Source organism: Neovison vison, chromosome 9 (genome assembly GCF_020171115.1).
Source record: "Neovison vison isolate M4711 chromosome 9, ASM_NN_V1, whole genome shotgun sequence".
Lineage (NCBI taxonomy): Eukaryota > Metazoa > Chordata > Mammalia > Carnivora > Mustelidae > Neogale > Neogale vison.
In genome coordinates this window covers 12,804,114-12,825,822 of record NC_058099.1, presented here as the reverse complement: position 1 = coordinate 12,825,822, position 21,709 = coordinate 12,804,114, and the positions used below count along the sequence as shown (strand labels likewise).

At 53.4% G+C, this 21,709-nt stretch overlaps 1 protein-coding gene across 3 annotated transcripts in view; it reads left to right on the top strand.

Annotated features, from left to right (window-relative positions):
- The window catches only part of LOC122917293 (DAB2 interacting protein), a 124,092-nt gene that overhangs the window by 12,870 nt on the left and 89,513 nt on the right, over positions 1-21,709 (top strand). For all 3 annotated transcript variants that reach the window (XM_044264988.1, XM_044264987.1, XM_044264986.1), the window contains exon 2: positions 9,165-9,268. In XM_044264988.1, the coding sequence (XP_044120923.1) occupies positions 9,165-9,268 (104 nt within the window). The remainder of the gene's footprint in view (positions 1-9,164; positions 9,269-21,709) is intronic.

The following is a 21,709-nucleotide window of genomic DNA, read 5'->3' as shown; positions in this document are numbered from 1 at the left end:
GAGTCCGTTGTGCTTTTATCAGGGGCTGTATAGGTTTCCTGTTGCTACTGTAACAAATGACCATAAATTTGGTGCCTTAACACAACACAGATTTATTATTTTACAGTTCTGGAGGTCAAGAGTCTGAAACCTGTGTCCCTGGGCTAGAATCAAGGTGTCAGCAGCACACTATTCCTCGTGGAGGCTCCAGGGGAGGCTCAGTCTCCTGGACTTTCCTGGCTTCTAGAAGTCTTTGACCCATGGCCCCCGGCCCCCTTGCTCCCTTCACCCCAGCACCAGCTCTGCCTTCTCCAACTCCCCTGTCTCCTTCTTGGGACTACGTTGTGTCCACGAGGTCATCCAGTGTAAACTCCCCATCTCTGGGCTCTTGATTTCATCTTGTCTGCAAAGTCCCTTTCACCACACAGATGACCTCTTCAGAGGTTCGAGGGATTGAGACCTGGACTCTTTGGGGCCCATTATTCTGCCTACCGCCGGTGGGTAAGGCTCAGTCACTTCTAAGGAACACCTGTCCCCCTTCTCCCAAAGACAGATGACCAAGAACTGAACTGGAAAAAGTACCCGGTGGGAGGCAGGAGACCTACCAACTTATCAGTGCAATATTTTGGCAAACTCACTCTTTATTTAGCTCACTGTTACGAGCAGATAATAAGAGTACGGATGTGCTTCATTAACACACACAAAGATAGACACAGAGCCATCATAGTTGGACTGCTGCGTCTGGAAAGTTCTAACAGTGTGAAGATTCCATGGCCCGTTGCCATGGTGATTTTACCTTTGGCTCTTCCTGCTGTTTACCTGGCCACTCCCGTGGTGGGGGCAGGCAGGGGGGATGGCGGGGACCAGTCTTTTGGCCCTCCAGGATGGGGGGCTATGTTCCCTCACCCACTGATTTGTTACTAGGTCCACTTTTTGAACTTTTCCTGATTCACTCTCTGTAGCCATCTGGTAATTTGGGCTGCCGTTTCTGATTTATTGGTTTCATTTTCTGACTTGTTTTTTTTTTTTCCTCCTCCTCTCCTATGTGTTCAGGGGGCACAATTCACGCTGAATTCTCATACCACCTATTTATATTGTAATTTTTCTGTTAGTTTTTGGTTGTCTCAATTATTCTTCATTCAGTAAATAGTGCGGTCATCTGTGTCCACCCCAGCCCATCCCCTTCTTCAACGAGAACGTCTGATGATAAATGTTTCGAGAACTATTGATGATTTTTTTTCTATATGAGCTTGTGCAAACATACACACACACACACACACACACACACACACAGAAGGTAAAACAGTGTATCGGTTTAATCACATAGACAACAAATGTACTTCAGCCTAAGGCGTCTAGTGTAAGCCTGTGTGGTGAGGGTTATATTTCTGGGCCTCTTACCTCTAGATTGCTAACTCCTCTATTAGGTAACACGGGATACCAATCCATTTCTGCAGTTAGTTTCTTGGGATGGAAAATCTCAATTATTTACACACAGGTATGATTCCATGTATTTCAAATAGGCTGTTTATTACTTTTCCATTTTGAAATCATCACGGATATATAAGCAGTTGCAAAAAGAGTACAGGGAGGTCTCCCTGCACCCTTCACCTGGTTCCCCTGATAGTTATGTTGCAATGTGACTATATTGTGATACCCTCCAGCATCGATGCCCTCCAGCCACAAACCCACGGGGGAGCATGCCTCTAGTTAGACAGGGTGAATTTATTTTTTATTATGCCAGCGAGGGAGAACATACACCACCGGGAACCACAGGACATCTCAGTCTTCATGAATACGGTAGAAAAAATACCTGCTATAGGATTTGGGCTTTGATGGGGGTGCTTTGGGGGGAAGCCTAAGGAAGTGAGGTTCACTCTAGCTTGGCTGCTGTGAGAATGTGGGGCGATTTTATGATGAGGGACCTCCACACGTGTCTTTAGGGAGAGGAGGCAAGCATGAAGATAAAGCTGTCATTGTAGGGAAGCAGCAGACGTCATTTTAGCCAACTCAGGAGGGTGTTTGGTATTTTGTGGGAGGCACAGTGACTTGACTTTGGCTACCGGCTTAGGCAAAATTATGACGTGGCCTTGTTTTGTCTCACTTTAACCCGGTAAACTTGTCTGAGGCTCGTACCCTAGAAGATTCTGTATGTCCAAAAGGAGAATCATGTGGCACGTCTCTGAGTGCCGGGTTGGATTCTGGGTGCCGGGGGCTGCTGCCATCCACTCTTTTCTCTCCCTTTTCTGCAACCTGGTACCTGTGTATGTATGATTCCGTGCCTTTTCAAAAAAAAAGATTATTTATATATTAGAGAGAGAGAGTGACAACAAGAGAGGGAACACAAGCAGGAGGAGTGGGAGAGGGAGAAGCAGGCTTCCCGCTGAGCAGAGAGCCTGATATGGGGCTCTATCCCAGGACCCTAGGATCATGACTTGAGCTAAAGGCAGAGGCTTAGTGACGGAGCTACCTAGGTGCCCCAGTTCTGTGCCATTTTATCACATGTATACATTCACATAACCACCACCACCATCAAGACACAAAGACTACCAGTACGAAGAGCTCTCGTGCTGCCCCTTATAGCCACCCCATCTGACATGCCCCACCCCTCACCACCATCCCTAACCCCCGGCAACCGCTATTCTGTTTTCCATCTCTAGAACTTTGCCACTTTAAGAACGCCATATCAATGGAATGAATCATACTCCATGTGACCTTTTGCCACTTGCTCCCCCACTCCAACATAATGCCCTTGAGATCCACCTAAGCTGTGGAAATCAATCAATAGTGCATTCTTTTTTTTTATTGTTGTGTAGCATTTCATGGTATGTGTGTTTATCTCCTGTTGCTGCCACAACAAATGAAAATTTAGCCGCTTAGGTCTATCTGACTGGCTTAGTCAGAAGAGCATATGACTCTTCATCTCAAGGTTGTGGGTTCAAGCCCCACGTTGAGTGCAGAGCTTCCTTAAAAAGAAAAATAAATAAACTTTAAAAATATGGAACAGCTCATACAACACAGAGCTGCCATCGGACAGTTCTGTAGGTCGGAAGTCTGCCATGGGTCGTGGGTCTTGCAGCACTAAAATTGAGATGTTAACAGGTTGAGTTCTTTTCGGAAGGCTCTAGGGAAAAATCCATTTCATTGGCTGAACTCTGTTCCCTGTGGTTGTAGAACTGAGGTCCCCTTTTCTTGCTGGCTGTTAGCGGAAGCATGTTCCCAGCTTCCAGATAGTAGTCACCCACATTTCTTGGTTTGCGATCTCTTCTTTAGTCGTTCCTTTCATGCTTAGGATGTCGCCTGCCTCTTCCATCGTTGTACCCTTCTGCTTCCTCTTCCTCATTTAAGACTATTTCCCCTGGATAATGTGGGATAAACACCCACTTCCTTACCCTTGATCCTGTCTGCAGAGTCCCCATGTAAGGTAACATATCCACAGGCTCTGGGCATTAGGAAAAAGTGTGGACTTCTTTGGGGGGCTATTTTCCACCTCATACACTGTGGATGGACCCCAGTTTTACCGTTCACCTCTTGAAGGACAATTTTGACTGTTTCTGGTTTTTGGCTATTATGCATGTTGTGAACATTGGTACAAAAATGTGTAAAAGTGGATTATGCTCCATTTCCTTGGACGGCATACTTTTTTTCACTCAATGCCATGTTTCTGGGTGTGCTTCATGTGGATCTTACAGAACCAGGTCCTTCGTAGTGTCACTGTGTGCCACGTGAACTGAACCCCCTTAATTTCTTCCTTGCTCTGTCGTATCCCACCAAATGACTGCCCTGGGGTGGGATCATCCATTCCCGTACTGGTGGACACTTAGATTGTTCCCAGCATTTTGCTGCTACAAACAGTGTGGCAGGAGACATCTGGGGGCGGATCTCCTTGTGCAGGGATGAAGCAGTTCTAGATTGGACGTGGAGGAGGGAGTTCTGGTCCTAGAGCGTGTGGTGTGTCAGTTTCCACTAGCTCTTGTTTAACTGTTCTTCAGACCCGTTCCACTCCACCAGCAGGGATGAAAGAATGCCGTACATCCCTGTCAACATTCGTGGTCACTGTTCTTTTTTATTTTTGCGTGTCTGAATGGTGTGAAATGGTATCTGGTAGTTTTAATTTGCATTTTCCTGGTCACCGTTGAGGTCCAGCACACACATATCCCCCTATCTCCTGTCTCCTTTTTCTGTACTCGTGTGGACTTCTTTTCTCCTGACACCAATATTAGAGGTTGCTGCCTCTCCCTGTTTTTAAGCATTAAGATCTGGGCAGTGCAACCCGACAACTGAAATTTGGTGTCTTGTCTGAAATTACAGGATGTTCCTCAGGCCTCCGTGTTTCCATGGGAACAAGTAACAGTCATCCTTCATGATTAGGTGGTATCCATGGCAACCAAGCCAGCAGCATTTGAATGAAACCGATTTTATTTTATTTATTTTTTGCAAACACATCAAGGTTAAAATGCATTTCTCTGGCTGTGGCTTCCAGGAATGGGAAGACAGCTTGGCTTTCCTGGTAAAATGGAGATTCTCTTGACCTCGTGGTGGAAAGGGGGTCGAGGATCTGCTTGTCCTGTGGCCTGGTTTTGCAGGTTGGGAGCCCTGAGGTCATGTGGAGGTCACAGTGGGAGTCTGAGCTGAGGGGAGACTCCTGGACCAGTGCTCCAAGGTCTAGGGATGCCAGCTTCATGCTGCACAGTGTTAGGTCACTTACCCTGTCGGGGATTCTGTACCAGCTGTGTTGCTTAGACCTTTGGGGAGCGCAGGACCTGAGCCTGCCAGTGTCTGCTTCCCCAGATTAAAAAGAAAGTCTGCTAAATCAAAAGTCAGAGGCATCTATGTTTTTGTCAAGGGTCAGGCTAATTGTAGGCAGAATTAGGATGGGGGCAGACGGTCGACTTTCTATATTCTTTGCCAGTGTAAAATAAAGAGGGTTTGTTTTTTTGTCTTTGCTCTTATTTTGGTGGCTGAGAATGGAGATTGTCACTCCTCTAACCTTCCCTGACTCATTGGATTGCTGATAAATCAGGAGCTCAGAGACGGAAAGGGGCTGGCCTGGAGTCACACAGCAAAGGCCAGGTTGAATCCTGTCTCCTAGTGACAGCCTTGCGCTCCTCCCCCTGACCCTGGCTCCTGGCAATATCAGCCTTCTGTGGGGTCTCAGTGTGGGTTTAGGGGGACAGTTTAAGGAGCTGTAGTACGTACTCTTACTTTCTACCAGGAGGAACTTTAGAGGAGTCATTTTTGCCCCTGCAAGCTCAGTCTCTCCATCTGGAAAATGGAACTGACCGTAGCTGTCCAAGTTGTTATGTGGGGACTATTTGAATGGGTCCAGAACTTGCCTTCTTAGTGGGGAGTGATACTGTCCAAAGTGGGGGAAAAAAATGGTTCTTGGAAGGGAGGGGGCAAAAAAGTTCTCACTCTTTCTCTGTATGAAGCCCAGTATACGTTCGATACAGAAAGATAGCTACTGGATATGTGGTGTTAAAGTTTTATGGGGGGGAGAACTAGGGAAAAAAATGTCTAAAAAGACCCCCCAGGAGAAATGGTAATGAAGAAAAGGTAGAGAGATTCTGGCTCCAAACTTAGTGGTCCACGAGGTTTTTAACTTGGGGTTTCGAGCCTGGGGCAGGCTTGGGAAAGCCGTTTGGGGTGATGGATCGAGAGAGAGCCCGGCCCGGGCTGGCCCAGACCCTGCCCCTGAGGACCTGAGGGTGTATGACATGGCTTCTTTCCTGGCCTGACCTCCCCATCCCTCTACAAGCGGGGGCCGGGGCTTGGGCAGTTGGGATCCCGCCTGGAGCATCAGTCAGGGTCCAGCAAGAAGCAGATGGCACTTACGCTAGGATGACTGGAAGTGTGAACAGGAATGGGGACTCACGGAGAGGAGTGCAGGACCCCAGAGCTCATGATAACTGGGGGTGATCTACTGAGGCTTAGGGAGGGGAGGCAAGCAAGAGCTCAGGAGACAGGCTCATCTTGATAGTAGCTGGGGCCATCAGTGGAGGGAGGCAGCCAGCCAGCCGGGGCCACTCTCCCTCCCCTGATCTCCCCACCAGGGCCTCCCTCCCCCTGGCCTAACCCCATAGAAGTTGGGGGACCCAGAAGCTCGCTTGGTGGGTCCCCTGGAGCAGAAGGCAGGGTGGAGGAAAGTGGACAATGGAGCTGGGCCCAGTGGAAGCTACCTGGAAAGGTACAAAAGTCCCCTTCAGTGTCCTCTGGAGGGCCGGGAGGCTTGCGAGGTCAGGCAGAACTGGCCACTCTGCAGGAGGGAGAGCTGACTCCTGTCCTGTCCTGCAGCCCTCGACTGCATTTCTACCTTCTGACAGGGAGGGGGCATGGCCAAGGCTTCTGAAATGAAGTTTAAAGTTATTTTGGGAGCACCCGAGAGAGTCTTTGCTCTAGACCTATTGGGTGAGGGGCTAACGGACAAGTTCCTTTCCTCTGCGCTCAGCTTTCTTATCTGTAAAATGGGTGGTTGGCTCAAGCATGCCCTGAGAACCTCCTGGCCCAGGAGGCAAGAGGTGGTATTCTGTCCAGGTTGTCAGGGACATCACTCTCAGAAGGGAGGCAGCCTTGCTGGGCTCCTTGGGCCCTGCAGGGGACTCTGTGCATGTCTTGCTTGGAGCCACGATGGCCCATGTGCCCAGGAAGGGGCCGTGGAGCTGTAACTGTGTGTGTGTGTGTGTTGGGGAGGGAGGGATGTTCTTGAGGGCTTCTGGAGGCTGACCACAGTGCCTCACGTGTGGGTAGGACACAGCAGTTAAGGTGGACACGCAGGTTCAGGTGATGGGGGGGTGCTGGGGGGGAGGTGGGGGTAGAATGGGGACACAAGAGATTTCCTAGGGAAACCTCCAGAAAGAGTGGGTGTCTCCTAGAGTGTGACTGGCTGGGACCGTGGAGGAGGGAGGAAGGTTCTCAGCAGGAAGCACCACGAGGGAGACACCGAGGCCCTCAGAGACTGTAGTCACTGGGCTGAGGAGGAACCGAGTGGAGGAAGCTTTCCTGGAGGAGGTGGCCCCGGGCTGGCTGGTGCACATCTGGGCCTGGTATCGACCCTTGCCTTAGGTCTGCCTTAGGTCAGCAGTGCTCAGACCCGTCCCTGTGGGTGGCCCACCTCCCCCAGGCCCAGGGTGGCATTGCCTGCTGGGCCATTGGCCAGGGCTTGGTACTGGCGCCCTTCCTTGGGGGGTGATGGGCTCAACTCTGGCCTTCCACATGTCTGAAGACCTCTGCCCAATCTGGCTGCAACGAGGGAATGGACTGGAAGGTGTAGACTTTGTCCCCAGGAGCCCCTTCTCCCTTCTGGGAAAGCCTGCTCCTCGCTGTCATCTGTCCTGTGTATGTGCACACGTCCACCTGTCCTCGTGTCCACCTGTCCCTGGGGTTGAGTCTGTGTGGGTACGTACACGCATCGATGTGGCCGTGCGCGTGTGTGGAGTGAGAGCACACCCGACGGCGCCTGTGTGCAAACCAGGGAAATCTCCGCCCTGTCCTTATTCTTCCTTGCAAACCAACAGGCTTCCCCTGAGCACCCCCACGTGCCAGGCTCCACACAGGGCACTGGGGACAGGGAGGTGCAGGCAGATCGGGCATGGGCCTTAGGAGTCCCACGGTCAAGCAGAGGGGGGACACACACCCAGACACGCAGACACATGCACTGGGTGCAAGATGAGAACAGATTGGCTTGGCCTGGCTGTTGCTGTAGGACCCAGAAGGGGGCCCACAGTGAGGTGCACAAGGGTCTCCAAGGGTCTCCTCTGGGGCCTGCAGGATGGGATGAGCTGGCGTCCTCTGTGGGGAGGAGCCCTGGGAAAGGGGCTCCTGGAGCTGAGCATGGCGAGCCTGGTGTGGGGAACAGCCAGCCGGGAAAGCGGATGCCTTGCACCGACCTGGGAGATTTTGAACAGACATGCTCAGGTCATGGCCCTAAGTTTTAAATGAGCCATTACCATTTAAAACTCAGAATCTTTTATATTAAAAAAACCTCAGATTTCCCGCTTCTCTTGAATCATGGGAAGCTGTGGCTGCCCTGGGCCCCCTGTGGCTGCACTGAACAACCGGGAGGCTGCTACCCTTGATCCTGGAAACTCCAGCCCTGCACTGCCATCAAGTGTAAGGCCTCTGGAAAAGAAGGTCCGAATTGGAAGTCAGAGATCACGGATTCTCGTGTTTATAGGGACTACTTGTATACCTCTAGTAACAGGCAGCTCCTTATGTCACAAGATATATGATTTGAAGTGCAGGTTTTAGGAGACCTTTAAAAAAAAAAAATGGGGTGGGATGCCTGGGTGGTTCAGTTGGTTGGGCATCCGCCTTCAGCTTGGATCGTGATCTCAGGGTCCTGGGATTGAGCCCTGCATCTGGCTCTTTGCTCAGCGGGGAGTCTGCTTCTCCCTCTTTCTCTTCCTCTATGCTCTCCCTTACTCTCTCGAATAAATAAATAAAATCTTTAAAAAGAAAAATTGGGATACATATATACATATTACATAAAAGTTGCCATTTTAATCATTTTAAGTGTACAATTTAACGGCATTAAGTATATTCATATGCTGTATATTATGTGCTGTGAGGCCATCAGCACTGTCCGTTTCCCTCTCTTTCCCATCACTCCAAACAGAAACTCTTATCATTAAGCCGTACCCTCCGCCCTCAGCCTCCGATCACCTCTAGTCCGCTTTCCATCTCTAGGAGTTTGCCTAAGAGGTGTTTTGTGTAAGTGGACTCCTACAATATTTGTGTCCGGCTTTTGTCACTCAGCTTATTATCAAGGTTTGTCCATATTGCGGTGTGAATCAGAACTTTTGTTCCTTTTTATGCGGGAGCCACATTCCGTGGTACAGACCTCCCACACCCCATGCATCCGTTCACCTGTGGATGCGTGGTTGGCTTGCTTCTGCCTTTGGCTGTTAGGAATAACACTGTTCTGCACATTTGCATACAAGTCTGCGTATGTGTCTGTGTCCCTGTTTTCAAGGCTTTGGGTATCTATCCAGGAGCGGAAATCCTGGGTCACACAGTCATTCTGTCTTTCACTTTCTGGGGGAGCCACCAAGCTACTTTCCACAGTGACTATACCAATTTATGGGGACCACTTGTCTGCTGCCCTGGCCAGGTTGGGGAATGACAGGAGGGCCTGACTGAGTGGCCTTGTGTGTCCGTCCTCACCCCCTCTCTCCCTCTGTTGACAGAGTCGCCCCAGGAAAGGCCAGGCTCCCGGCGCAGTCTGCCCGGCAGCCTGTCAGAGAAGAGCCCCAGCATGGAGCCCTCGGCCGCTACGCCGTTCCGGGTCACGGTAACTATCTCTGCGTCACCACCGCCACCTGGCCTGGGGTGCTGCTCTGCGACCCCGCGGGCCCCCTTCCTGGAGCCTCACGGACCGGGAGAGCATCCAGCCTCCCTCGTTCTAGGTATCCGATCCCTCAGCTGCTCCCACTCTCGGTGGCTCAGCCTGCGGGCCACGTGGGGGTCCCATCCTGTGAGGGAGGGGGCAGACACAGAGGACAGACAGCCCTGCAGCCGTGGGGCCCGGAGCAAGCTGGTGGGGGAGAGAGAGAGAGTCGGGCGAGGCCAGATAAACCCAGCCTCCCCTGTGCACGCACGCACCACGCTTTCTCGACTCTTAGGACGCTTTTCATTTTTACATGGGAATATCTCTCTCATGTTACAGCCCGCGGTGTGTCACAATTTCATCGCTGTGTTTTTTTCTTTCTTGGAGAAACATAAAAGAATGCTGTATCTTAAAACTGATGATGTCTTGGAATTGACAAAGCACAACATACATACTTCAGCTGTTGATTCTCGTAGGCCCACGGCACACACCTTTTTCTTACAAACCTGAACAACTTTGCGGAGATAGAACGCGGTGACCTTTGATGCCTGACTCTCTGTGTCCTTGCCCAGCACTTATGGTTTCACATGCCTTTTCTTCCCCATTCAGCATGTTACCATGTGCTCCTCTGTCCGGAGCTCTGCCAGCCCCTGGAGGACGAGTAGAGTCGGGAGAGTAGAAGCCACCACGGCCCTCTTCTCCTGGGGGCTCATGGCCTGTAGTGGAGCTGGATGTTTGATCGTGAGCTCATCCGTCCATTCGTTCAGCAGTTTTGTGGCCTGCCAGCTATGTGCCAGACCCCTTTTTAAGAATGATTTTATTTATTTATTTATTTGTCAGAGACAGAGAGAGAGAGAGAGCACAAGCAGGCAGAGAGGCAGGCAGAGGCAGAGAGAGAAGCAGGCTCCCCACCAAGCAAGGAGCCTGATGCGGGACTTGATCCCAGGATCCTGGGATCGTGACCTGGGCTGAAGGCAGCAGCTTAACCCACTGAGCCACCCAGGCATCCTGCTAGGCCCCATTCTTGGGAGTGGGGCGCAGTGGGAGGAGCTGGCCACAAGAGCACCAGGTAGACAAAGTTCCTGAACTTATGGGCTCACATTCTGATGTTCAGGTTATGTGCTGTGATGAAAAGCATGCTGCTGTGATAGAGGAAAACAGGAGGGCTTCCTGGAGGTGGTGTGATCGAGAGGTGGTATTTGTGCTGAGGCCCAGTGGATGAGGAGCCAGTCCTACAGGGAGCAGCGGGAAGAGGGTTTTGGGTGGAGGGAACAGAGAGGGCACAGGCCCGGCTATCACGGTGTGTGATATCAGGGTTCCAGGTGAGTTAAGAATGACTAGCTATTCCCTGTGCATTGGGAAGGGTGTCCCCCAGAGGCTGACTTATTTTTTTTTTTTTAAGATTTTATTTATTTATTTATTTAATTTATTTATTAGAGAGAGAGCATGGGGGGGGAGGGTCAAAGGGAGAAGCAGGCTCTCTGATAAGCAGGGAGCCCAATGCGGGATTTGATCCCTGGACTCCAGGATTATTACTTGAGCTGAAGGCAGTTGCTTAACCAACTGAGCCACCCAGGCACCCCAGAGGCTGACTTTTGAGCTGCGACTTGAAGGGTCAGTGGAATCTGGATAGTCAGGGACAGTGAGAGAGGGAGTTCCAGGTAGGGGGAACAGCAGTTGCAAAGGCACAGAGGCACGTGAGAAATGGATACGTTTGTGGACTGGCGAAATGTTTGGTGGGACTGGAGTTGAGGGGGGTGGAGGACAGGGTAGGGGGTGAAGCTGGGAAGCTGGGAGGAGTCTGGCTTAGGTGGAGCATCAAGTGCCAGGCTAAGGGATGGGTCTGTCCCCAGGGCAACTGATTCTCCCACCTGTCTGTGTGCCATAGAAATGCTTGCAAAATACGTTTTTAGGCCCCTTCAAGATCTCAGAGCAGGGGGCCCGGGGCAGAACCTGGATATCTGCGTTTTCACAAGCATCCCCAGATGGTGGTTGAGAACTTCAGGCTCTGAATCAACCTTGGGCCACAAGGAGGAAAGGGAAATCCAGGCCGAGAGTGTGTTTAGGGTCCCTTCCCTGGGTGTGGCGAGAGGGGCCCTGGGAGAGGGTCTCCAGCTTGCAGGCAGGGCCAGACGCTGACACCTGGGTGACCCTGACTTCGGTCAGCCGCAGCTGAGGCCGAGTCCTGCATTCCCCAGGCCCTTGGGGGCTACAGCCACTGGGGCCGAGCCTTCAGGGGCCTGAGGGAACCCTGACTAATAATAACGTGGCCACCTGCCCTGTGCGTCCGGTCTCACATTTGTGATCTCTTTCAATCCTCGAGACAGCCCTGAAGCTGACACTTTGATCACCCCATTTCACAGTCAAGAAAATTGAGGCTCAGGGAGGGGAAGTCACTCAGCCAAGCCCCAAATGCTAATAAATGGTCGAGCCAAGACTGGGACCCAGCCTGTCTGACGGCAGAGGGCGAGCGTGCTGTGAGGAGGAAAGCTGCTTCCCCCGCGCCCTCCTGGAGCCTCTCCGTGTGGCCTTTTCCCTGTGTCCCCTTGTTTGGCAGCTCTGACAGAGGCACCATCCCACCTTGACGTGGCTGTCGCTAGCAGGTCTTTAACCGTCGGGTGGCCTTGTCGTCCCTGCAGTGGCCTCTTCGCTCTATGTCCTGGTGCGGAGCCCACACGTGGGCAGAGCCAGCCGCAGCCCTCTGAGCCCCCAGGCCCAGGAATCATTGTCCCGCCTGCTCTGCCGGGCTCTGCAGGCCGGGAGACATGGTCCCTTGCCATCTTCCCCACTTTTCACTGCAGCCCCAAGGGGAGGGGCCATGAGCAGCTCCATTGCACAGATGAGGGGACTGAGGTTGAGGGACGTGAAGTCGTTTGCCCCTTGTCCTACCGCTCCGAGGGAAGGAGTCAGGCGTGGGTGCCAGTGCTGGTGGACGCTCGCGTATTGTGTCCTTCTCTGTGCACTTTGGTCCTTTTCTGCGTGCGGCAGTTAAGGAAAGAGTTGGGAGTTTCTTTCCCTTTTTTTTTTTTTTAAAGATTTATTTGTTTATTAGAGCATGCATGTGAGCAGTGGGGAGGGACAGAGGGAGAGGGAGACAGAGGGAGAGAGAATTTCAAGGAGACTCTGCACTGAGAGCAGAGCCTGAAACGGGGCTCGATCCCACGACCCTGAGATCATGATCTGAGCCAAAATCAAGAGTTGGACGCTTAACTGACTGAGCCACCAGGCGCCACAAGGGGTATGAGTTTCTATCCTGGGCTGGTGCTCACGGTTTGGAGGTGTTGGAGAGCTCAGAAGTAGGGATCTGTGTTCAAATCCTGGCTCTTCTGTGACCTCGTCAGTCACTCAGCCTCTCTGAGCTCTGTGTCCTTATCAGTCAAGTGTGGAATGTCCACCCTTCCTTGGAGGACTGTGGTGGACCTTCGCGAGGCCTGGTGCATACAGACCCAAGTCTGACCCACAGTAGACACTTAATACAAAAAATCCACCGCTGTCTTTGGAATTGTGTTTGCCTCTTTGGCTTTAGAACAGTACAGATCTAGGGAGAGTCAGGATGGAAAGCAGAGGACAGGGTGTTTGGGGGAGGGTGGGCAGTGTGCCTGGCTTGAGTGTTGGGGACACTCTTGTACCCAGACCCTGTGAAGGGCCCAAAGCCCACCCTCTCCCCCTACCCTGGCTCACACTTTCTCATAGGCGCTCCTGCAAGCCACATCTGACTGCTGCTCTGTGCAGCCCCCTGAGGGAACTTGGGGAACATGGTTTTGCCTGGGGGAGACAGGGGAGACAGCACAGGATATATTTGAATAACTGGTGTCTTCGCTGCCATCTGAAACCCGGATGACAGATGTCACCACCTCTTACAAAAGTGCCCCTTTGCAACCAGTAGTTTAATAAAGAAGCAACATGTTGTGTTGTATGTCGTCTTGACTTCCTCCATGAAGACGAGAGCCTGGGCGGGCCTGGGCTTGTGCAAGCTCACTGTCCAGCTGGGAGTGGGCCACTAGGACCGCATGGAGCTGGGGGGCTCGTGTGTGCCCTGAGGGCTGTGGAGGACCCCGGATGAGGGTAGGGTGGAAAAGGAAACTGGAAGTAGGTGACCAAATGGACCTCCTGCCCATCTTGGGCTGTCAGCTCTCGGGCTCCAAAGAGATGCTGAGGCCAAGATTCAAACCCAGATCTGTTTTCTCTGGACCAGTAGAGAATCCTGGAAAGGAGAGAGGGGCAGAGAGGGCAGGCAGGCAGCAAGCCCGGGGGGCCCCGTATCGGCACAGACTGTCAGGCAGAGTCCAGAGGCTCCGCATGGGCCCATCTCCCTTTCCAAAGCCCAGGCACCCTTAGCATAGCGGTGTGCTGCCCCTGTCACTGGCCACCCCGTGTTGGGAAGTCATGGTTTGATTTGGGGGGAAAGCCGTGGTGAAGGTTCCTGGTCTCCCCACAGGTCCCCTCAGCCCACCACCTTCCCCAGACCCAACTTCCCCTGGTGTAGGCTGGGTCCTTCCCCTCTCCCTCCTCTGCCCCCACCCCCTCCCTTCGACCTTGAGGAGAGCTGGCAAGGCTGGGGTGTGGGAGGTGGCAGAGACTCTGGGAAACTTGACAGCCAATTGATTCCTCCTCGGGAAGTTGAAAGTGGAGAATCGTGTTTGAAGGTTTAGCTGAAATTAGGTCTCAGGGCTATTTTTTGCAAGATGGAGAAGGAGACGTGTCAGGGAGGGGAAGGCCCAGGGGGTTGGCGGAAGCTGCAGATAAACTTAGTGCCGGGTTGATTGCAGATGCTTCTAGAAGGGGGTCTTCATTCCTTTCAATCACCCACTTCTACTGGATGCTCACTCGTGCGCACCCTCGCGGGTCCTGGAGCTGTGATGGAGGTGTGGCTGGGGTGCTGTGGGCACCCAGAACCAGGGGCAGTCGCTGTTGGCTAGGAAGGGCAGGGAAGAATTCCTAGAGGAGGCTCAGAGATGCTGAGCTTTGAGGGATGTGTAGGAGTTTGTCAGCAACAAAGGGAGAAGAGTGTATCCCAGCTGGGGGAGACTGAAGCGAATAGGAACAAGCCAATGGCCCCCGGGGATTGGAGTGTTGGGTGAGTTGGAGGCTTGAAGTGCGGGGGGAGGTGGCTGGGGAGGAAAGGGAGTAAGTGAAGGCTCTTAACATTCCCTGCGGGACATAGGAGCCGCGGAGACGCTGGGTCAGAGTGGAGCCAGTGGATCTCTGGGGTGTAGACTTCAGGATTCCCCAGCCCCTCGCCCCCTTCCCACTCCTGCAGCTTCTCTGCACCTTCCCCATAGGTCAGCTGTCTTCCTGTCACACCCATAGTAACAGGCATGTGGACAGAACCTTGAAGGCCTGGGAGGCACCCCTTCCACCCAACCCCTGAGGGCTGTTGGAAATGATCATGAAGCCTTCCTTGGACAGAGGAAGGACTGAAGCTCAGAGAGGGGAGGGTCCTTTCCCGAAGCCACACAGCATATCTGGGCCTGGAATTGAGCCCAGGTCTCGCCATTCCCTCCGTTTAGCGCTCTTTAGCGTTTAGCTTTGCTCTTTCCGGCCCTCTCTCCCCTGCAGTTGAGACCTTCTCCCTGCCTCCATCAGGTTTCCTGGGAGGAGAGGCTGAAGGGCAGGGGCGTCTGTGGCTCCTGCTCACGTACCAGCACACTGCCACCTCCGGGGCTGCCTCTCTGGGCCTGCGAGTGCTCCTTCTCTGCGAGGGTGACTCCAGGAGGCCTTGGGTGAGGAGTGGGCAGAAAAGCCGGTCAGGGTCACAGATCAGGTGAGCCAACACTGTCATTGCACATGCTTCAAAACGAAGGCCCAGAGAGGGGAGGCTTGCCTGGAATGCCTGTCGGGGCTCACTCGCTCCTCCACTCCTGGCTGCCCTCGGCCCACATCAGACGTGCGTTCACGTGGGACACATCTATGTCTGTGGTCCCCCAGCCGCCGTGGAGAGGTCAGATGTGCAGTCGTGGTTGACTGTGATGGGACTGTGGCACTGGACCCGGATCAGGGTCCCACAGATGGGTGCCCCATGCCTCTCCTCACAATACCCTGCTCCATGGTGCCCTGTGAGCTGAAGGGGGTCTTCATTCCTTTCAATCACCCACTTCTACTGGATGCTCACTCGTGCGCACCCTCGCGGGTCCTGGAGCTGTGATGGAGGTGTGGCTGGGGTGCTGTGGGCACCCAGAACCAGGGGCTGGCAAGTGTTCCCCAGATGAGAGGGTGGTGGGGACAGCCTTCCTCCACCCCTGCCGTTCATGGAGCCTAATTGTTATTAAACTGTTCAAACGCAAAAGGAAAATTACTGTCATATTGGTCTGTGTCCACCATCCACAGGGAGAGACTCCTTACCTGCAGCGGGAATGCAGGAGCTGGGGACAGTGTCACAGACAACCCAGACACAAAGAGCTGGCCAGGGCAGCCGGGGTGGACCGGGATGCTCTTCAGGTCGGGGATGTCGGACTCGGGACATGTTTGGAACCTCCTGAACCTGAAGTCAGGCCTGGGGCCCTGAGCGGGCTGTGATATTTGGTAGGGCTTGGAGGCTGCTGGCCCCATTAATAATGGTATCATTGCCTGACTCTGAGTCTCTGTTTCCCCATCTGTAAATGGGCACAGAGCTCCTTACTCACAGAGTGGTTGTGAGGGTCCGGTGCCTGGCAAAGGGGAGGCATTCAGCCTCCCATTCTGTCCCGCATTCTGGTGGGTGGGGCTCACTCCCGCCAGACCCCTTCCCCCAAATCCTCAGGTAGTCAGACAGACAGACTCCCACCCCACCCATCATCTGCTGCCCCAGTGCGACATTGCCTTTGGCAGAGCCTCTAGGGCTCGGCCCAGGCACCAGGAGGTGGAGGTGGGTAAAAAGAAACCTAAGGGGCCAGAGACCAAGATCCCAGGTCCTGAGTATGGATCCAGGGAGCCAGAGGTGTGTGTGTGCAGGGCCACCTCCCACCAGTTGGGGGCAGCAGAGGGCAACGAGTGGCCGCCTGGACAACCACGCCCAGAGGATGGTTGGCAGTCCCAGGGGTTTGTGTGCCCCCCTCCAGGGCCGCAGGGGCCCAGCTGAACTGAACTACTAGCCACAAAGCTCACCACTGGGTGGAGGGAAGAACTCAAATCAAGGAGCACCTATGGACAGCTGGGCCTGGCGCTGGTGGCTGAGCCGACTGGACCGAGGTTGGCCGGAGAGCTGGGGGACCCAGGAAAGTGGATCCTAATTAGGGCCATTGTAGCGGGTCAAGGCCTGGAGCAAATGCAGCCTTCCAGCAGGAGCAGAGGCGCAGGCTGGGGGCAGCCTTCCTGAGGACCGCTGTCTGCCAAGCCGGCCAGCAGACTCTCCATCGTGGCCATTCTTCCCCGGTTTGCAGTGTCCTGTTCCATTCTCGCCAGGACTTCGGAAGGGAGCAAGACTGGTCTTTTGGTAGAGGCAGGTGGCGGTCAGAGCCTGGGCTGAAAGTCCCACTGGCGTGCATCCCAGCTCTGCCAGCCCCTGGCCATTTGGACAGTGATGAAGTCCTTGCAGAGCCTGGCCCACAGCACCAGCCCAGGCTCTGCCGACCATGCTGCTGTTCTCTCCATTTTATAGATGAGAACACTGAGGCTCAGAGAGGGAAGGTGCCTTGTCCCAGGTCACATAGCGAATTGGGGACAGTGCTGGCATTAGAACCTGGGGCTCTGCATCTCCCTGCCTCATCTGGTCTTGGCCCTGCCTCCAGCCAGCGTGGCCCCCAAGGGTCAAGAGGTGTCTGTACAGGGCCAACACTCCTGGCTTGGAACTGCTCCCCTCCTCCCACCCCATCCTGTGGCTCCTACAGGCTCTCTTCTGGGATGGAGTTGGGGGGAAGCAGGAGACTGGCTATGGGGGGCAGGGCTGAGATGCCTTCACTTCCCCACCCCCTCATGGTATGAAAATGAAGCAGTTGCCTCCATCACATCAAGTGGCATTTGGGTTGGATTATAGACATAATTATCTCTGAGTCTTTGGGTGGGAATTGTTTCCAAAGCCAGGAGGCCCTCTTTGGAGGTGGCAGCAATGACATCTGTTTCCTATACAAGGCCCCACACTGGGACGAGTTACTTATCCTGTGGAATTGCTTAAAGAATGCTTAAACCAAGCCATGATTGTTACTGCCCTGCTCTAGCATCTTAGATGGTCTGGGGGGTGGGATCCGCCCTCTCCCCCCACCACTGGCACCCCCAGTCCTGTCCCAGCCTCACGGCCTTTCTATAGGCTGGTCCTGTCCTCCTCATTTCCCTGCCTTGAGAGCTGCTTCCCTCCTCCACACTCCCCTCACTCCAGCAGGCATCCCCTCCCCTAGGCTTTGGAGCACAGACTGTGACTTAACCATCTACCAGACGGTGACTTTCTCAAGGGCAGCAACTGTTTCTGATTTATCTGAACCCTGGGCATTGAGACAGGGCCTCATTTGAGGTGGGCACCTGGATGGGCTTGTGCAGTGAAGGTGTGTGAGAGAGACAGAGGCAGAGAACGAATTTGGTAAGTGAGTGCAAGTTGGGGAAGGGGAGGGGAGTAGAGATCTTTTGGCTTCTGAGAGCCCCATTTGGTGTCTCTGGGGCCAAGTGACCACTCTTCTTGGGAGGAGAGGTCAGGACAAGTCACCCAGACCAGCACAGAGCCCTGGCAAGGACACTGGCCCTTGTTGTGAAATTGACCTTGACTCCGCCTCCTGGGTTCCCAGGATCCCTCAGGGGCAGGGCTCCCAGGTGAGGCAGGCCTACAGATGGTAAATCACCCAGGAGGAGAGAGAGCCTATAAAATCCTCTCCCAAAACGGTGCGTTTTGTATCCTGTAGTGAAAAGGGCTTTAAAAAGCATTGTTCACTCAGGTGGATTTACGGGCCTGCCACCCGCCTCTTGCCCCTCCCTGCCACTAACATTTACTTGTCCCTGGGGCTGGGGCACCCTGGGGTCCTGGTACTCCTCGGTGGCTCTTGGCACAGGGAAAAACAGGATACCACCTCTTCCCTGCCTTGGTGCTTAAGGGCTACTCCAAGCCAGCTGGAGGCTTGGGGGCCGACCAGAGAGAGGATCCCACTTTCCAGAAGCTCTCTGTGGTCTGGCACAGAGCTGGAGTCCCCCCCATTGACACCCTTCCTTCGTGAAAGCTGTGGTCTCCAGAAGATCCCTCCCATTTGTTGTCACCTGCAAAAGTGGGTCACCTGGGAGGGGAGAGATACCATATGCCCACCCTGGGAGGGATTTAGACCTCAGCTAGACCAATCCCCTCATTGTACAGATGGGGAAAGTGAGTCACAGAGAGCCTCAGTGTGGTAATGGGATTATGGAAGAGTCTGGGCTCTGGCACAGACTGGATTGACTCCAGCTCTGCCACTTCTTAGCTGTGTGACCCCGTGAAAGTTGCTTGACCTCTCTGAGCCTCCTTTCTCTCATCTGCACGTCGGATTGTGAGAATTAATGAGGTAAATCCTGTAAATCTCTAATGCAGTGCCTGAAGCTTAGACAGGGCTGAATAAGTACATCTGGTTTACTCTTATTAGCATGTTGGAACATCCCTCATTATTATTAATAGCAGAGCTGGGTTTTGGACTCACATTTCTTGACCCTGAACGTGGTTTTCTTGCCACTCTGCCAGGCGGCCTCCGCCGAGAGTGTTCCCTCAAGCGGAGCGTACAAAGGACCCGGCGACTAAACACCCACTGTCAGTGAGTCACCCAGGAAGACTGACTTAGTGCTGGGACCTCAGGCAGGGCCTGGAGGGAGGCAGAGGGAGAAAGTGGAGACCCTGTGGCAGGGGCGAGGCTCCCTGATGGAATCAGCCTCCCTGCAGCCAGGCGGCCCTTGGTGCCGGACTCCCTACCCCGAGGTCAGAGCTGGCCAAGGGCTTAAAGAGCTGATGGAGTGTTTGTAGCTGTCCAGATCTCTGGAACAGGCTGATTATGCTAAGGCAAGTGTCGGCTAGCCGGAGGATTTATGGGGCCGTGAGTCACTCTCTGACTGCTCCGGGTTATCACGTCCTTTCCGGAGACCTCAGAAATGTGTGTCCGATTTCTGTTCACTGATGCCGCTCGGTCCTGGGCACTGGCAGGTCCTGGGCCCTGGCACGAGTCAGGAGGGCCTCCCTTGTCTTCATTCCCCCCTCCTACCTGCTCACGCTCACCCTCTACCTGACTGGGTGTTCCCTTCCTCCTTCCTTGCAGAGTTCCTTAGGGGATGCCTGGACCTGGGTGTCCTCTGCACTGTGTGTGGGCGGGGGGAGGCAGGAGTTAGGCCCCATGTTATCAGCCTGGGCTCAAGTGGTGGTGTGTAACCGGAGGTCATATGGACCTGTGATCCCTCCGTCGGCCTTATAGCTTTCCTACCTCTGTGCTGTTGCCTGTGCTGTGGTTCTGTCTGGAATGTGGCTTCCCTACTCCAGATAATCTCAGCAGGATCCCCCACTGCCTCACTTTCAGTGTTTCTATTAGGCTTTCAAAAGCTGCCTCCTCCAGCAAGCCCACCCGGACTGACCCTTAAAAGACTTCCCAGAGCATATTCTCACCTTTCTGCTTTCTCTTGCGTATCATACATATTTGTTAATTAACTCAGGAAGTGTTTAGGAATACCTGCCAGATGTCCTACACTGGGAGCCCAGGCCCCCACGGCCCCCACAATCCTGTGAGGAAGGGAGGCGTGAAATAAACACCTGTATAAATACGACTGTGATAAGTCTGCAGAGTGACCTGGCCTAATCTGAGGGCATCTGGTAGGCTTCTGATGAGAGACTGTGAGGAGAGACTGAGGGTGTGCAGGATCCCCTTGGCAAAGGGGGCCTCCATTCCAGACAGTGGGAACAGCCTATGACAAGGCCCTGTGGCAGGAGGGACTGGTAATTCTGAAAGTCCCACTGAAGACACTGGGGTTGGAGCCCAGAGGATGGATCATAGAGGCCATAGGGGCCTTACCAAGTAGCTAGCCTTTTATCCCCAAGCCCTGGGAGCTGTGAAAAGGGGGTAGAGCTGGTCAGTGCAAGATCTGACCTGCTTTTTCAAGAACCCCTCTGGATGCCCTTGGAGAACGGACAGGGAAAGGGAGGCAAGACTGGAGATAGCAAAGCTGCAAAGAGGCTCCTGGGAGTGTCTAGGAAGGGCCAGTGCCACCTCTCCAGCTGGACAATGGGATCCTTGTAGGCGGAAAGTCCCTTCCAGGACTCAGCACATGGGGAGGCCCGGGGAATACACCATGAAGGAGACTTGACCAGCCGTCTTCCCCCATCAAAAGCGATTTGTGTTCCACAGTTTGCTTTGGTAAACTCCTGCCCTCTGTTTCCTTCTGGCTAAGGGCAGGGCTGTCCCCTGGTGGTCAAAGTCCAAGCAATAAAAACCATGACAATGACCATGATGATGATAGTAGCTAACATTTACAAGTGCCGGGAAATGGGCTAAGTTCTTTACATGCACGATCTCATGGACTTGTTACAACACCCTTGAGGTGGCTACCGTTATCCTCATTCTATAGAAATTGAAACAGACTCGTATGGTTAGGTCACTGGCCTTGGGCCCATAGCCATTAAGCAGTGGAACCCTTTGCTACCATGCCTCTTGGTGGGGGGGCGGGTGAAAAGTATTTGCATTTTACCTGTGCATTCCTGGAGTTTTAGGCATGGCGATGGCAGAAGGAGAAATGTTTGGGGCAGGGGTCTCCGGCTCTGGGTAGGGCTGGGCCCCTGAGGAACAATGTGCTGGGCTACAGGACTCCCAAGAAAGCACATGTTCAGGGAGCTAGGAAGGCTAGTGTTTAGGGTGTGAGAGAAGCAAATGGGATGTTCTGGGATTCTAGAACAAAGTAAGATCCCTCACGGGGATCAGGGGAACTATGGTAGCAGCAGCATTTTCTGCCCTTGGACCTGAGATTTGGGCTCCCAGCTCTTTGAACCTGGCTCTTTGGGCCACTTTCCCTTCCTACTGTAGCGAATACAAACACAGATTAGGGCTGGTGTTTGGCTTGTGTGTCATTCTGTGTGTGCCTGGTAAAAGCTGAGTACGTATGAGTATTTTTATCTTTTTTTTTTTTTTTTAAGATTTTATTTATTTATTTGACAGAGATCACAAGTAGGCAGAGAGGCAGGCAGAGACAGAGGAGGAAGCAGGCTCCCCGCCGTGCAGAAAGCCCGATGCGGGGTTCGATCCCAGGACCCTGGGATCATGACCTGAGCCAAAGGCAGAGGCTTTAACCCACTGAGCCACCCAGGCGCCCCTGAGTATTTTTATCTTTATTTGCATGTTTCACCACTGTATGTGTGTATTTGTATGTGTGCTTGTCAATGTGTGTGTATCTGTGGGTGGCGGTGGTGAGGAGAGGTGTGTGTTTCTTCGTGGGCACATCCCCCTTTATGTGTCTTTGTATGCATGCATGCCCTTGAGTTTGTGTGCGTTTCTGACCGTGTGCAGTTCTCCG